The sequence below is a fragment of the Littorina saxatilis genome, linkage group LG2, assembly GCF_037325665.1.
Source record: "Littorina saxatilis isolate snail1 linkage group LG2, US_GU_Lsax_2.0, whole genome shotgun sequence".
In the NCBI taxonomy this organism is placed as follows: domain Eukaryota; kingdom Metazoa; phylum Mollusca; class Gastropoda; order Littorinimorpha; family Littorinidae; genus Littorina; species Littorina saxatilis.
The window spans coordinates 36278346-36296490 of record NC_090246.1 but is presented as its reverse complement, the minus strand read 5'-3'; the positions used below and the strand labels follow the sequence as shown (position 1 = coordinate 36296490).

General features: G+C 41.9%; 1 protein-coding gene across 3 annotated transcripts; it reads right to left on the bottom strand.

The window, feature by feature from the left end:
- Positions 1–52: 52 nt before the first annotated feature.
- LOC138958879 (autocrine proliferation repressor protein A-like) lies at positions 53–17896 on the bottom strand. 3 transcript variants are annotated; one of them, XM_070330195.1, is made up of 15 exons: positions 17372–17896; positions 14221–14425; positions 10345–10456; positions 9732–9843; positions 8254–8367; positions 7739–7831; positions 7149–7238; positions 6614–6743; positions 5793–5910; positions 5076–5163; positions 4403–4441; positions 3746–3834; positions 3323–3416; positions 2476–2541; positions 53–763 (listed from the first exon to the last, which is right to left on the bottom strand). In XM_070330195.1, exons 2-15 carry the CDS (start codon positions 14411–14413, stop codon positions 641–643), a joined length of 1461 nt encoding a protein of 486 aa, XP_070186296.1. In that variant the 5' UTR covers positions 14414–14425; positions 17372–17896; the 3' UTR covers positions 53–640. The 3 variants fall into 3 exon arrangements, with proteins under 3 accessions (XP_070186296.1, XP_070186294.1, XP_070186295.1); XM_070330193.1 differs by lacking the exon at positions 17372–17896 and adding an exon at positions 16849–16991; XM_070330194.1 differs by lacking the exon at positions 17372–17896 and adding an exon at positions 14836–15049.
- Between the last annotated feature and the right edge of the window lie 249 nt (positions 17897–18145).

The following is an 18145-nucleotide window of genomic DNA, read 5'->3' as shown; positions in this document are numbered from 1 at the left end:
CATGCTTAACAGTTCATGCATGCGAGTGTATAAAAAAAAAAAAGTCACTGAAAACAATTTGTTACACTTTATTGCCAGGATCCTTTCAATCGTAAGTGACCGTCAAGAACACTTTGAAGTAAGCTAGTCTTAAAAAACAATAAAACAAAATCACAATGACATTACACTTGCACAGGCGATTCCACCAAAAAACCTCAAAATACCACCACTCCAATTTATAAAGATTACAACAGAATGTGAAGGCATTACAAAAGGAGCTGTAGATACTGTGATGCTTTACAATTAGATGACAACAGGACACGAGTATAAAAACAAAGAAATTAGACAGAGAAGCCTAAATGCACAGGGCACTTTCTTAGGCAAGAATTTTTTTGACTTTCTTAGGCAAGAATTTTTTTGGTTAACTACCCGGGCAAACGGGGGGAAAAAAGGAAGAATTGCAAAGTTTTAAACAGCAATCAATTTGAGAGAACAAAGTAACTGCACGGCTAAGACCACACAAAATGCATTTTCCGAGAGAGAACAAGATCATCGACAGGCAGGGTAAAAGAAAAAATAGTATATTGCACAGTCTTGATTTGGACAACACTTTTCTTCACATAAAAAAAAACATTAGAGACTAAAAGTTTTAAAAAACAGTCTACACCAGTTTTCCATAGCAGGAACTGTCCTTGCAGTCAGGAAAGGGAAAAGTGTCTGGAATGATCTGTGCCTCGGTTGTAATCTCTAGCACGGAACCGTTGTCCACGCCTGGAAATGTCATCTGCAAGTAACACAATGTTTCAACATTTTGTATTAGGCTTTAGGCCCAAAGGGCTTTGAAGCGAACCAATAATAACTCACACAAAAAGAATTTAAACAACACAACCGGCAAATATCAGTAAAAAGCTAAGTAAGTCCTCCTGTGTGGTAGCATTATTTGTAACGTAGAATCTTATGGTGAAGTATAAAACCTTTCAGCAAAATCAAAGAAAAAGGACATCATGACAAACGAAATGAGATGCGATGCCATATGGTCACCCTAGATGTTTCACTACATGCTAGTTTGAAACGGTAAGTGTAGGGGCTGTTTTTGGAATGGCCAAACACTTTACAATAAGCAAATTATCACAATTTAAGATGTCACAATAACCGAGGTACTATAACACAAAGACAGTGGGACTTGGGGCTGGGAACTACCAATGATATTATGTTCGAGATATCTGAAGAGTCACTGAAACACAGTTCACGATAAGTGGATTCCATTGTAATATTAACACCAGATGACCTTTCTGCCAAAGCGTACAAATTATATGCCTATCACGGTGCAACTGAATTTCACGCACTTTTGAATTTCACGCTATGAATTTCTCGCATTTCTTAACACATGAATTTCACGCAGGTTTCCAGTTAAAATCTCTCCTTACTTGTCATTTGAATTTCACGCACACGCATGCACGTATCCCCCCTGCATCGGTGTGTTCGTGAGTGAGTCACGTGTCTAGACGCGTGAATACAAATCACAATTCAGCAAGACACGAATAGCTACATGGGAAATCTGTGGGAGTTTATACGTCACGACGGTTCGCTCACAACTCACAAATCACAATTCAGTTCAACTACACGGCTCATTTCGCCATGGCACAGCAAGAGACGAGCATCACGATAACAACAACCAACAGGGGAAATCCGGCAATTCTCAGCCGTGGGAGTTTATACGTCAAGGACCGTGAAACCAAGAAATCAAAGACATGGCGTTGTTCGATACGTGGATGTCCAGCGCGATTGAAAACAAGTCTCGACTTCAAGGACCCGATTTACTCAAATGAGCACAATCATGAACTAAAGACAGAGAAAGACATTTCCGTCTCCGAATTTCGAAAACAATGCAAAAAACGTGCAGCCGAGGATCTATTTCAAAGGCCGGCAAAATTGATGAGCAACTCTATCTCATATACACACACCCCAACGCATACACTACATGCGTGATTTTCAAAAGCTCACATGCGTGACTTTCAAAAGCTCACATGCGTGAAATTCAAACCACCAAATGCGGAAAAATCAAATGCGGGAAGACGAAAACAATTTTCAAATGCGTGAAATTCAAATGCACCCGCCTATCAGTGGGGTTGTTGTGAAAATAGAACAAATAATGTTTCCGCTGTAGAACACTGCGACCATGACGCTATTTAGACATTTATACAGATTCAGAGACCATGCTGTTTGTGTGAATAAAGAGGAATTTGAAAGTTCATATCTTTAGTTTATTTTACAACAACCAAATTGTTGTGATGCCACAACTGCTTCCCACCACTTCTAACTGTCTGAGACCGTATAGATCTGTTTTCATGACAGTATCTTGAGAACGGAAGTAAGCTTAGCTATGATCGCCCCCACAATGATCATGCTGAAAAGAAACAGAAAACAAATGCCGTGGCTTATGGCTTATACGACCCATAACATTTGCCGCAGAATGGATAAATAAAGTACTTTTACCTGAATGAAAAAGGCCAGCCAGCCCTCTTGCGGATTGTCAAACTCAGCTTGAAATGTTGTGTTGCCCTGGAGACAAAATGGAAAAAAGAACAGATATCTTATATCAGCATTTTCCCATGAAAATTGATAATGTTCGAAATCAGGAAAATCTGCCAGGTGACTGGGTAGCTCTGACTTTTTCAAGTGTTGCACTATGGTTAACTTACGATACCCTGAAATCATTTCTTAAACCTTCACCCTGCCTCTGGGTCGCCAACGACCCAGGGCCTCACAAAAAGGTCTGTATCCCTGAAACTATTGGGAGTTTTTGATTGAGACTTCATGTAGTCCTCTAACACCATAGAATCTTCCCATCGACCTCTCAAGTTTATAAAGGATGATCTTTATAAACAAAGAAATAAATGATGACGTAATTTGAACTACACAGTCCCGATTTTGTGGGTCGTGGACGACCCATATGAAATTAAAGGACTGTCACGGTCCTTATTCGGATGGCATGGGTCGTGTAAGACCCACACTCTGCAAAGAGGCTGGAGAAAGTCCTATTCCTGTGGATTGACAGCTTGACCGACTGGTTAGTTATATAGTTGACTGATTGATGGATAGATTGACATACCATCTGAAAATTCAATCAGTAGATTGATTGACTGACCAACTAATTGGTCGATTGATTGATCAGTTGATTGATAGAAAGATTGACTGACTGGTTCGTTGGTTGATCAAACAATTGGCTACTGATTCGTTGATTGTGTGACTTGTCGTTGATTGATTGATTGATTTAATTTGATTGATTGACTGATTGATTGATAACCAAAATACAGTAAAACAAAAATGAAAAGTAGTTTACCGTCCAAATAGTCTCTCTGGTATGCCAAACAATGGGATGTGGAAAGGGTTTTGTGGGGTCATCTTTACTCCCCACCAGTAAGCGGAAATCGCGTCTGTAGATTGATGGAAAAAGGTCTTCATCATCATTTATACACATCAGCTTTTTGCGCGTTGTTCCATTCCCACGCAACAAAACATGAAAGAAGGAACGAAGGAAATCTGTCTTGTCAGAAACAAAGAACATAAGATGTCAGTATAGGCCCCTGTCTGTCTGTCTGTCTGTCTGTCTGTCTGTCTCTCTCTGTCTCTCTCTCTCTCTCTCTCTCTCTCTCTCTCTCTCTCTCTCTCTCTCTCTCTCTCTCTCTCTCTCTAAAAGAATTAACTTACACAAATATCCAGTATTTAAAAATGAAAATAATTAGAATAAGAGAAGGCAACTGACCGCTTTCCATCCAACGTCTTAGCGAAGAAAGTCTTAATGTTAAGAGGTAGTCTATCCGTGGTTACTGTGATAATGCCACCAGTTGACGTCTGCAACATTTCGACATATCGTCTGTTACCATGACAAAACATCAAGTGGCTCAATCCCATTTCCCCCCTTTCCCCGTCGCGATATAACCTTCGTGGTTGAAAACGACGTTAAACACCAAATAAATAAAGAAAGAAAGATGACAAAACATGTGTCGCACTGTGACGAGCGCAATGTATGCATTATTGAATCGTAACTCATACTGAACATTGTCACATTTTCAAAGATATGTTGCTCAAAATGCCAGGCGTAAAATGATAACATAATACACTCAAAAATAGATTTGTGGAAATTTTAGATAAAATTACGCACGCGCGCGCACACACACACACACACACACACACACACACACACACACACACACAGACACACACACACACACACACACACACACACACACACACACACACACACACACTCACGCACACACACACACACACACGCATGCACGCACGCACACACACACACTCACTGACTCACACACACACACACACACACACACACACACACACACACACACACACACACACACACACACACACACAATCAGCATGTAAAATAATGACTTACAGTAGCGCGGGTCCAGGAAACCTTGGGCAGTGGCGCCTCCTGCAGGTAAAGCACTTTTGTGAATGAAAAATTGTAAAAATTAAAAAGCACATGAAACGATAAAGGAGAGCACTTTGGTTGAAAAAAATACTTTAAAACTTCAAGACAATTGGAATCAAAACTTTTGTCTTGCAATTGTTATTTTGGCAACCATGTGGGCTTTATCTTAGGTTCTTTAGACAGATGCTATGTCCTGGGCTGGTCTCAGTAACAATAACATAGACAGGTCTACTAACGACTTCGTATTCGTCGATATCAATACCTGTCAATTTATCACAGAACTGTAAAGAATTCGCCGCTCTGAAAACTTAACACCGTACAATTCTGAGAACGAAAATCAATTAAATAAAGAATCGTATCGCATGTCTTCTGTCTTCGGCAGTGTTACATTCCGTTGAATTGCAAAGCTTTACACGACACACTCAGCTTGTAATCTTAACTTTCTTTAAAAACTCGTTGAAGATCAAATCCGCTTAAAATAAACTTTCAAGTTTCTCATGTGGCATTTTAAATGACACTGCGTTGAACCAAACTTCGTTTGAAAAAAAGATACTTTATTAGTCTCGTTCACATTTCTTTGTTCTTTATTTTCACCATGTCGTGATGCGTCAATGGAACTGAAAAAGCAACGTACCTGGGTGACCATTAGGAAGAAAGACCTCATGTCAAAGAAGAGACTGATTTCGTGACCTGCGCAGCTGTGTTCAGCATTGGGAAGGATCCTGAAACAAAGAACAGAATCATGGTCATTATGTTTTGCATATATATTATTCAAATTATCGCTCACAGATGGTTGTCAGTGTGAGACAGGCACACAAACCTAAGAACATGTCCTCTGGATAGGATTCACCGTCAATGACCTAAAACACAAATTATCGTACGAGATGGTGGACCTGAAGGAGAAACTCAATGTGGGTTCAGACGGAGTCCCCGCGGCGAACTGCAGACTTTGTCATTTCAACAACCTTGACAATTTAGCATGACGAAGAGAACTCGGGAGGAGAAACTATCATTCACCAGAGAGACACAAGCAGGGGAGACGGAGGGTATGTGCGCGCCTTTGTCAAATAAATAAATGAATAAATACAGTTGAACTTGCCAATAACTACCTCCCAAAGACCACCCAAGAGACCGACCAAAAGTGACCGTTATACACAAGTGGTCGCTATGGAAAGGTGAATTACACAGAAATAATTGCCGGGGATCTTTTTGGGTAGTCGTAACGGACAGGTGGTCGTCATCGAGAGGTGGTCGCCAGGACAGGTTCGACAGTACTTCAGTAAAAACATATATGCTTTTGAATTCCGAGGGAAGAAAGAGAAACAAGAGTAAAGAGCCAGCGACAGCTTACCTGAGGTAGGTGGGCTGGTTGAGCTCCCTGTAGTAGAAGTGAGAGTCATCAGGCAGGAAGAACTCGTCGCCTCCAGTGCTGATCACCAGCTTGGGGATGGTCAGGCGGGAGTTGTACGCTGTGGTCAAATCAGTAACTCACAGTGACACACAGTACAATTACTATACTGTACACGCGGCATCTTTTTAAAGTGTATGATTTACTTTAGTCTTCTTCTTCGTCGTTCATGGGCTTAGACTCCCACCATACGTTCACTCATGTTTTTTGCACGAGTGGATTTTTACGTGTATGACCGTTTTTACCCCGCCATTCAGGCAGCATACGCCGATTTCGGGGGAATTTACTTTAGTTATGCGGCCATGTGATTAGTGACACGCATTAAAAATAAGCATGCGATCATATATCACACTCATTCACACACACACACACACACACACACACACACACACACACACACACACACACACACGTACACACCACACACACACACACACACGGGAATTGCTGAGTTTTTTTTTTTCAAGTGGCTTTCTGAATAGTTGATTCGGTGTTCAATTAATGACTGCCTTCTTCACTGATGGACTTATTCATCAGGCCACACATTTCTACCTGGACGATTGATTTATCAAATGACATAATGACTGCCCGCTACTTTACTGCATGGTTAAAGGTTAACATACTGATGAACTGAATAGGTGTCTGACCAACCGGTCAACCAACTGACTAACGGACTTACTGACTGGCTTATTGACTGACTGAATGACTGACTGACTGACTGACTAACTGATGGACTGACTGACTAAATGAGTTCTTTGACTCACAGATGGGATCAATTATGTCCGCCATGGCCTGTGTATTAGGGTTGTCCAGCTGTGAAGTGAAGTTGAGATCGTAGTAATCCTTGAAAGCAAATGTCCAGCCTCCGTATGCTCGGTAGTGGTGATGTAGGTTCTGGAAAGACACGGGGACATTGTATTAACAAGCTCAATGGAATTAAAATAGTACTCATGTTTTGTATTTACTTTCCGCGTGCGTTCGTGTGTGTGTGTGTGTGTGTGTGTGTGTGTGTGTGTGTGTGTGTGTGTGTGTGTGTGTGTGTGTACATGTGTGTTTGTGTGTGTGTGCGTGTGTGTTAGTGCGTGCGTGCGTGTGTGTGAGTGCGTGCGTGCATGTGACAGTGCTTGCGTGCACTCGTACGTGCGTGAGTGTGTGCGGTCTTTCGTACTTGCTTGAAATTTGAAATTTTTCGTACTTGCTTAAAACTTGAAATCTTTCCTGCTTGCTTGAAAGTTCAAATCTTTCCTGCTTGCTTGAAACTTGAAACAAAACAAAAACAGCGCGGCAGTGTCATCTTACCTTCACCATGTTGAGAAGGTCCATGACGATGGGAGCGATGCCAACAACACGCTTGTCTACACTGGCCGCTGTCCACGTTGTCCAACCTCTCTGAAATCAACATAGCATAAGAATACTTTAATCAGTGTCCATTTTCATTGTACATAAACATGGACACTTTTTGTCTTTTGGCAACACATTGCATTGTATGTAAATTACAGTTGGCTAGTGACACTCTGACTGAGACTGGGGGGAGGGAAGGGCTGTATTTGTCGAGTCGTGTTCTGCTAGTATTCATCACCGAATGAAATCAGTGTGGGCCTCTGAAGCACGGATTGTCATTCTCAGGGACTGGGCAACATGCAAAAGAGAGCAACGTTGCAAAAAATGTTCACGAATGAAACCTTTAAAACTTTAAAACCATCGATTACGTTTTGCAGGAAATACACACAATGCTAAATGCCTTTTTTTCCGTGGAGAGCCACGTTACAAGGCTACGCCCAGAGACTGTTGAGTAGGCCTACACACAAAAATGTGTAATCTATAGTCTCTGCCACGTCACACAAAACATACCACTGCCGAGAAAGCACTGACGCCGGACAGTTACCTACCTTTGAGGCTCCTGCCACGAAGTAATTTTTCACTGCAGCTCCTCTCTTCTTCTGGACGAAGTCTGTGATGGTGTCCATGGCGCGGACCACAGCCTGTATAGAACATTGCTATGTGACTAGATATTTCGTTTCAAATATGTAATTAAATTTGCCTCTTTTCTATAGTTGTTACAGGGCTTTCAGGTTTTAAGTCTGTTCGTCATTCGGGCAGTAGCACCCAAGATTATATAAAGAAAGCTTTCAGTATGGGTTCTTGAGAGCAATATCTAAACAAACAAGAGCAAACAAAAAAGCATTTGAAATCCTTAAAAGCGTATTTGTCCAATTGATCCACCTCAGTCAGTTATTCCCTTCCCGCTGTTTTCTCAACCCGAAGAGAAGCAGTCAGCGATTCCTCCTGCTGGGACAACTAAAACACGCCGAAGTAAGCAATGCACATGATTGTCTCAGTGTCGAAATGGGTAATAGCTGTAGCCTACAGTGTTGTTGGACTGAGATTGACTGAAGGAGAATACCTTTGTCATGGGCATACGCAGCAGGATTTCTGGGTCGCTGGAGTTCTCGATGAAAGTCTTCCACGTCCAGGCGATCACTGCATCCTCGTGGCGACTCTGCTGGCTGGGGTCTGCCTGAACAGGGAAACCGACCATCATGGAACCTTTACTGAATTTGAAGACATACTGAATGATTTAATGGTTTGTCCCCACTAGCGCGACTCCAGTAACGCGACTCCGGCAGTAGCGCGACATCATTCCGCTACGAGTGGGACATTGATTCCACTAACGCGACATGTAACGAGTGCGTCTTCCACTCGCGCAACATCCCACCTTGCAACATCCCAGCCTAGTTAAGACCGTTGATTTGGGGTCTGTATTCTAGTCTTCTTCTTCTTCGCTCATGGGCTGAAACTCCCACGTTCACTCACAAATTTGCACGAGTGGATTTTTACGTGTATGACCGTTTTTACCCCGCCATTTAGGCAGCCATACGCCGCTTTCGGGGGAACTGTGTTCTAGTCAAAGGATTGTCATATTACAGTCAAACCCCCCTTTTAAGACCTCAAAAAATCAAAAAAAAAGCAAGGTCTTCTTCTTCTTCTTCTTTTTCTGCGTTCGTGGGCTGAAACTCCCAGGTACACTCGTGTTTTTTGCACGAGTGGAACTTTACGTGTATGACCGTTTTTACCCCGCCATTTAGGCAGCCATACGCCGCTTTCGGAGGAAGCATGCTGGGTATTTTCGTGTTTCTATAACCCACCGAACTCTGACATGGATTACAGGATCTTTTTCGTGCGCACTTGGTCTTGTGCTTGCGTGTACACACGGGGGTGTTCGGACACCGAGGAGAGTCTGCACACAAAGTTGACTCTGAGAAATAAATCTCTCGCCGAACGTGGGGACGAACTCACGCTGATAGCGGCCAACTGGATACAAATCCAGCGCGCTACCGACTGAGCTACGTCCCCGCCCAAAGCAAGGTCTTAAATGGGAGGGAGTCTTAAATTAGGGCTCTTAAAGGGGGGGGGGAGAGGGGGGGCTCCACTGTACATGCCGGGACAGATACCGTAGTGGTGTGCACGACCGGGTGCTGTTACAGAAGGAATATGTACCTTTAACGTACACAGCACGTGCTTTGTACAGAAGGTTTGAACAGGCACACACGAGTCAGCACTTGATGAAGCCTCAAAAACGCCTCCCCTTTTTCCCCGATCGGGAATTAAACCCGCGACCAGCTACACCGCAGGTACAGTGGAACCCCCTTTTAAGATCTCATAAAATCTGAGACAAACAGGTATTACAAAAAAGGGATTCTTAAATATAAGGTAAACTGAGGTAAACTTACAAAGGCAATGAACATAAAAGTCTGAGAAAGCAAGGCTGGTCTTCAAAGTTGTGAAGTCTTTATCTGGGGTGGGGGGGAGGGGTGGGGGTGGGGGGATTCTTAAAAGGGGTGTTCCATTGTATATTAACCCACCACAAGGGGAGTGTTTTACCTTGAAAACCACAGGCTGGTTAGGGATCTGCTTGAGGTTGGCGGACACGGCCCCTGTACTGGCCCCCAGCATCGTGGTCAGAGCCACAAAGTTGTCCGTCTGTGATGGAGGGCTGTTGACAAAGACAGTTTTATACTCAGTTCATCATAATCGTATAACCACCCTCTACTTTGTCACAGTACCAACAAGAATCAACACACGTTTGGAGCAAAATGACGAAGATTGCATGATGAATAACGAACATAAAAGAACTGACAACACAAACAACAAAACATCAACACACACCATATGAAGAGTTGGACCAAGAAAGTGCTCTCACTGACAACGGAGAGCACGTTCAAAGACAGAACTCCTTCATTTGCATTACAAAGCATAGTGACTGACACTGTATGTTACCTCCACATGTCTCAAGATAGGCCAACTGGTCAGTCAGTCCTAAGAGGACGTAAAATTCCAATGCCGTCAGTCATAGAAGCTGTCGCGCTCTACCCATCCCCACCCCCCCTCCCCGCCACCCCCTGGCCCCCACCCCCATCCCCTACCCCGGCCCCCCTCCCTCCCCCTCATCTTCTACTTTCTCTTGGTGGTGTTCGAGAAGATTCAACAGTTATACCCATCGTGATTGCTGCCTCCATCGATGAAAAGTACGGCGTTCTGGTATTTAATGTTGTCTGGCACCGTCACAGACAGGTAGTGCCACCACACGGGTCGGTCCAGTGTTGCTTCTGTTACACACAAACATTAAGGTGCACTGTAAACTGAAGTGCTCCACTTTTGAACGCACTTTATGTAACCAGTTGTAAACACTGTGTCAAATACTACAGGGTGGTCCAAAAAAATGTAGACAGTTTTGCGTGCCTGTCATTTGTGCTACAGAGCTCCCACCTATTCTTTTTCACCTGGAATGTCTCACACAAGCATGAAAGTTTAGTAAGGCACAGTTTTTTCTTCTTTGCAACATCATTTCTGGGCGTAGTTCAATAGTTCATCACATTCTCAATCCAAGCACCTCGTCCCCAGATCATCTTTCTCCTCCAGATTTCTTCCTCTGGGGTTACTTGAAGGAAAGGGTTTACCACAACAATCCACAGACAATACAAGCGCTAAAGGAGAACATTCTTCGTGAAATCAGGAGGATTCCACTCAAGACCTTGGACAGAGTTATCAACAACTTCAATGTCCGTGTCGCAGCCGTAATCCAGAGACGAGGTGCTTGGATTGAGAATGTGATGAACTATTGAACTCAACTACGCCCAGAAATGATGTTGCAAAGAAGAACAAAACTGTGCCTTACTAAATTTTCATGCTTGTGTGAGACATTCCATGTGAAAAAGAATAGGTGGGAGCCCTGTAGCAGAAATGACAGGCACGCAAAACTGTCTACATTTTTTTGGACCACCCTGTATATGATTCCACTAACAAAAGTAGCACACATGATAATAATAATAATAATAATAATAATAATAATAATAATAATAATAATAATAATAAATGAGCATTTATATAGCGCAACATCATAACTTTACAATTATGCTCTTTGCGCTTGACACATTTAAAATTAAAACACAGTTATACAAGCATTTACATCTACATTCATAGTCAGCAACGCTTAATTAAAAGCATACACCATCAAACATACATTACAAAAGATTCTTCCACTAACTAAGTAATAAAAACATGAATAAAATAGGTAGTGAAAACAAGGAAATACCAGCTGAATACCCTTAATCAAACAGAACATGTTATCAACAATACTGAAAAACAGCCCTAGATGTTTATATACATTATCACTAAAACAACAAATACACTACATGTAGCCTACTGATGGACTGAGAAAACAAAATCAGGGGTTGTATTTCTTGAAGAGGTGCGTTTTAAGTGCTCGTTTGAATGCTTGGGGTGACTGAGAGTGGCGGATGTGAAAGGGGAGAGAATTCCATTGTGTGGGTGCGGAGAAAGTAAAAGTGCGTTGTCCGTATGTTTTGGTTTTGGTGTGTGGTATGGTGAGGATGCGACAGTCAGAAGAGGCACGGAGTTGTCTTGCTGGAGAATAGACGGTGAGGAGTTCAGAGAAGTAAGCAGGAGACGAGCCAGAAAAGAAGTTAAAGCAGAGGGTGGACAGTTTGTAGTCAATGCGGGCTTGAATAGGTAACCAGTGCAGTGTGTGAAGAAGTGGTGTTGCGTGATCTCGTTTTCGTGCTTTCAGAATGAGGCGTGCTGCCGAGTTTTGGACTTTTTGTAGTTTATGCAGGAGGTACAGAGGACAGCCAGAGAGAAGAGAGTTGCAGTAGTCAAGTTTAGAAAGAACAAAGGCACAGACAAGAGTGTTAGTTGTTTGAGAGGAGAGTGTGTGGCGAATGGTGCTGATCTTACGAAGCTCAAAATAAGCTGCTCTACAGACTAAAGATATATGTTTGTTAAGGGTCATGTCAGATGAAAGGGTGAATCCAAGGTTTCTAGCTGATGGTGAGAAAAGAATGTCGGTGTTGCCTATTTGAACAGAAACAGGTTGGGGAGAGGGAAATGTAGTGTTCTTCTTTTTGCACAGTAAGACTTCAGTCTTATCATCATTCAGCTTGAGTTTGTTATCGACCATCCAAGATTTAACATCAGTGATGCATGTCTGAATGGTCTGGATGGCGGAATGTGTCTCTGCAGGGGGACTGGGTTTATACAGCTGGGTGTCATCAGCAAAAGACTGATTTAAAACAGAATGGTTTTGAATCAGTGTGGATAGGGGCTTAGTGTACACGATGAAAAGGATGGGACCGAGTACTGAACCTTGAGGAACGCCGAAAGAAAGTGGGGCTGGAGCAGACATCTGGCCATCGACAAGCACAGCCTGAGTCCTGCCAATGAGATAGGACTCAAGCCATGCTAGCGGTGGACCGGAGATGCCGTACAGAGTCTGAAGTCTATGGAGAAGCGTGACATGGTCAATCGTGTCGAACGCTGCAGAAAGGTCAAGTAGGGTAAGCACTGACACATCACCACCATCCAGAGCAGACAGAATGTCACTGATTACTTTAAGTAGGGCTGTTTCAGTACAGTGAGAAGGGCGATAAGCGGACTGAGAGTGCGAGATCAAATCATGGGTGTTCAAATATGACAACAGCTGCTTCAAAACTACCTTTTCAAAAACTTTGGACAAGAATGATAAATTAGATACAGGACGATAGTTCTTCAAAATATTGACATCAAGACTAGGTTTTTTGAGAAGTGGTTTGACAAGTGCAGTTTTGAACAATGATGGAAAAACACCAGATAACAGGCTATCATTGACAATTTGAGTAAGAGTTGGCAACAACACATCAAGATTCTCAAAAAGCAGTGGTGTGGGTATGGCATCAAGTGGACAAGTTGTTGGTTTGGACTTTAGAATAATGGATCTGAGGTCTTTTTCACTGATTGGCTGAAATGATGGAAAAGAACAATCAGTGGGAACATCAACATGACTGGAGGAAGCAGAATGTGCACCCATCTGATCAAGTTCAGAACGAATATCTGAAACCTTCTTGATAAAATAATCACTGAATACATCTGGCAGCTGACTAGATAAACACTTGATAGAGTACTACTTTTTCCAGTAGAATCTTTCTTTCTTTCTTTCTTTCTTTGGTGTTTAACGTCGTTTTCAACCACGAAGGTTATCGCGACGGGGAAAGGGGGGGGGGGGGGGGGGGGGGGAGATGGGATAGAGCCACTTGTTAATTGTTTCTTGTTCACAAAAGCACTAATAAAAAAAAATTGCTCCAGGGGCTTCAGTGCAACGTAGTACAATATATGACCTTACTGGGAGAATGCAAGTTTCCAGTACAAAGGACTTAACATTTCTTACATACTGCTTGACTAAAATCTTTAAAAACATTGACTATATTCTATACAAGAAACACTTAACAAGGGTAAAAGGAGAAACAGAATCCGTTAGTCGCCTCTTACGACATGCTGGGGAGCATCCGGTAAATTCTTCCCCCTAACCCGCGGGGTGTTCCGGTAGAATCACATAGTTCGTCTCACAGTGTTCACAACTAGTCTTAAAAAGTGTCCCAGTTTAAAAAAAAATTGTGTTCAAAACTGAGTGGAACACTTCAGATTACAGTGTGGGAAATTAAGAGTGAGAGTAAGATACCTTACTTTCTAAAAGAAGGTCATCTCCAGGCACTAATCCATTTGAACAATGTATTCATGACTTTGAGGAACAAAAGAAGCAAGTCCGCTGAGAATCCGTCTTTGTGTGCGTGTCTACAAACGCACACACACACACGCACGCAAACACACACTGCACACACACACACACACACACACACTGACGAACGTATTGACACACGCACGCACACACACACACACACACACACACCGTCTCACACACACACACACACACACTAACACACACACACACACACACACCACACCCTATATTTTCGACAAAACCCGAACACTCACAAAAGAAATAGGCTCAACAAAGTCCACCCCTAATTTTGAAACTCACCTGATTTCCACGTCTGAGAAGTCATGTTGATTGTGAACAAGCTGTAGTCGGGACCCCGTTCCTCTTTGATCACATCGTATTTGTAAGTCGGGTCGGGACGGTTGACGTAGTCGTCCAACGGTGTCGCCGTCGTTGTAGCCGCCACCACCACCAAGCACACCAGCAACACCGACGACCACCACGTTCCAGCCATCTGGTCCTTTTTCTTATGAAGAGGTTTTGGTAGAAATAGACGGTGAAGATATAGGTTAAGTTGAAGGTACTCAGTCAGTGACGGTGTTTAAGTTGAGTTTAGTTAAGTTTAGTTTAGTTTACTGTCAGTTAGATTATATCAGATTGGTTAAAGTTAGTTTAGTTTCGTTTTGTTTCGTTGAGCGGTTGAGTTGAGTTGAGTTGAGTTGAGTTGAGTTTACTTTGGTTTACCCGGCTTTAGTTTAGTCGGTTTAGTTTAGTTTTGTTTCGCGGTTTCGTTTTGTTTTGTTTAGTTTGGTTTTGCTTAGTTTATTAGCTGAGTTCAGTTCAGTTTAGTTTAGTTTAAAAGACTTTACTTTACTTATAATGGGTTTACCGAAGTACCTGTATTTTTGTCTTTTCTTGACAGTTTACAGTGCTTACATTCTTTCAGTCGTTTTCTTCGTCGCTGTTTGAATGATCATTTCACCTTTTCTCAGCAGATTATAGTTGTTGCTGTTTTTTCAGTGTCACGCACTGAACAATCATGTCAGTACAGGACACTGGTATTGCCGTAAGTAATTTTATGTCGCGGTTTTGCTGAAAAATGCCTTCGATAACACACCTGAGCGCCTTTCAACTTCCCCCCCCCCTTCTTTCTTTCTTTCGCCGACAAGTCAGCCACGACGAAGTCCGACAAGTCACGACGAAGTCCGACAAGTAATTGGTTATCCTTTTATTTCTTCCGCAATATTCTCGCCGTGACAAGTAATGCTTAAATTCATTTGCACTTCCTTCTTCCTTTCTTTCTTCTACCTTTTCTCTTTTCAAGATATTCTGACCGCGTCATGTGCTTCGTCATTTGTTTACCTTTCATTTCTCCTTCCGGCTTCTTTTCTTTCTTCTGCACGTCGCGACGAAGTTCGGAAAGTAGGCCTAATTGATTTTTCTTGCTTCTTTTTTTGCGGATATTCTGCCCGCGACAAGAACTTAATTCGTCATTCTTTTATTCGTGTATAATATTCTACCCTCGACGAGCAACTAGTTGTGTTATTTTTTTCCACAATATTGTGCCCCGATAAGTAATTCGCTTTTATTTTTCTACAAAACTAAACTTCAGCCTGGAGCGCAAACATTTGGTTTGTTGTCTGTATTGTTACTTAGCATGCTGACAACCTTGTGAAAAACTTGCAGTGGCCCCTTAATTTGACTTTCCTTCCCCTGATATATAGATATACGTTTTAATTAGGTTCGAGAAATGCAGGATCCAGGGATCCATAAGCGATTTTGAAAAGTGTGATTGACAGACAAACAGAAACTTCTTTTTACAATATATAGGTTGTCAGCTTTCCGCGGAGTCAAATATAAACAAGTCGCGTAAGGCGAAGATACAACATTTAGTCAAGTAGCTGTCGAACTCACAGAATGAAACTGAACGCAATGCAACGCACCAAGACCGTATACTCGTAGCATCGTCAGTCCACCGCTCACGGCAAAGGCAGTGAAATTGACAAGAAGAGCGGGGGAGTAGTTGCGCTGAGAAGGATAGCACGCTCTTCTGTACCTCTCTTCGTTTTAACTTTCTGAGCGTGTTTTTAATCCAAACATATCATATCTATATGTTTTTGGAATCAGGAACCGACAAGGAATAAGATGAAAGTGTTTTTAAATTGATTTCGAAAATTTAATTTTGATAATAATTTTTATATATTTAATTTTCAGAGCTTGTTTGTAATCCAAATATAACATATTTATATGTTTTTGGAATCAGCAAATGATGGAGAATAAGATGAACGTAAATTTGGATCGTTTTATAAAAAAAATATTTTTTTTACAATTTTCAGATTTTTAATGACCAAAGTCATTAATTAATTTTTAAGCCACCAAGCTGAAATGCAATACCGAAGTCCGGGCTTCGTCGAAGATTACTTGACCAAAATTTCAACCAATTTGGTTGAAAAATGAGGGCGTGACAGTGCCGCCTCAACTTTCACAAAAAGCCGGATATGACGTCATCAAAGACATTTATCAAAAAAATGAAAAAAACGTATGGGGATTTCATACGCAGGAACTCTCATGTCAAATTTCATAAAGATCGGTCCAGTAGTTTAGTCTGAATCGCTCTACACACACACACAGACAGACACACACACACACACACACACACACGCACATACACCACGACCCTCGTCTCGATTCCCCCCTCTACGTTAAAACATTTAGTCAAAACTTGACTAAATGTAAAAAGATCACCAGCGCACACAAAAATTAAACAAATTAATATCCGATAGAAAAACTACTGCATTATTCAGCATATCGTCTCCAATCTGATGCTGAATACAGAATACAGAATATTTCATTTTGCGGTTGAACTGAAAGGCATCCATTCAGATCATACACCCTTAGACATTCAGATATATATTTAGATAAAGACAAGTAAAACTTAAATATACATACTCAAATCAGTGGAAATTCCTGCCGATAGATTCACAGGTAGGTAATGGTAGAGTGGATCAAAACTGGTTCACACACTGACACGAAAACGGAGACCCACGTACAAAACTTCGTGTATCTGTTAAAAAGTGGAGCTGTCAATCAGTACCACATGTATACTGTGGAACCCCCCCTGACTTAAGATCTCTCTCTCCCCCCCCCCCCCCCCCCCCCGCCCCCTTGGAGACATTGCGTTGTCATATTTTCTTTTTAAGGCATAACCTCTGTAAATGTACCTTCAGTTTAAGACTACTTCTTTTTTTAAGACCTGAATTTCTCAGGGTTTTTTCCCCTTAAAATGTGGGTTCCACTGTATCAGATCGACAACATCACGACCTACATAATAAGTTCACTGAGTTATACGGCCGGGTATTTAACTATGAGGATCACGAGCGAAGTTATCTTGTCAAGTAGCTGACAAGCAAGAACGTGTCAACGAAGAAGACGCTTAATCAGTAGTGATTTTGAGATACCAAAATAAGCTTACCTTGTGAGAGTGTTAGGGTAGAATGTGTCCGTGCAGTGACATCCTGAATTGCATTTTGAACATTTCAGTGAAGTGCACATGCTCTATGAGTTTCATTATTTCATTTAGGGAAAAGTGTCAAGGTGGGAAAGCTCACCTTTTTCTGTATGTTGAGGAAAAGTGAATCATGTCTTACACCCGTAGTAGGCCATACACGTAGCTTTAAAATTCCTTGTGTTTTAAAGGCGCAGAACAACAGTGAACAGTGGAACCCCCCTTTTAAGAGCTCAACTTGAGAATATCAGGTCTTAAAAAAGAGGCAGTCTTAAAATAGGGGTACATTTACATAGGTTATGAACAGAAAGTCTTAAAAAACAGGGTCTTAAAAGGTGGGGAAAAAAAAGAAAAAAAAAGGGTCTTAAAATGTGGGTTCCACTATAGCTCGTTTTCTTTTGGCGGCTGAGAAGAATGCAATGTTGCCGAACAGTCCTTATCAATGAAATTTGCTTGTGTTTTCAGATAGTTTGTGGGAATTCATTTCAATATATTCATTCATGCCTCGGTATCTGTCTTTCTTTCTTTATTTGGTGTTGAACGTCGTTTTCAACCACGAAGGTTATATCGCGACGGGGAAAGGGGGAAGATGGGATAGAGCCACTTGTCAATTGTTTCTTGTTCACAAAAGCACTATCAAAAAATTGCTCCAGGGACTTGCAACGTAGTACAATATATTACCTGACTGGGAGAATGCAAGTTTCCAGTACAAAGGACTTAACATTTCTTACAATACTGCTT

Excerpts from the sequence above, each read along its gene's own strand:
- LOC138958879 (XM_070330195.1), bottom strand. The coding sequence starts at position 14,413 with ATGGCTGGAACGTGGTGGTCGTCGGTGTTGCTGGTGTGCTTGGTGGTG. Across the intron at positions 10,457-14,220 it reads TTCTCAGACGTGGAAATCAG|AAGCAACACTGGACCGACCC; the intron begins GTGAGTTTCAAA and ends TGTGTGTAACAG. Across the intron at positions 6,744-7,148 it reads ACCTTCTCAACATGGTGAAG|AACCTACATCACCACTACCG; the intron begins GTAAGATGACAC and ends GTGTCTTTCCAG.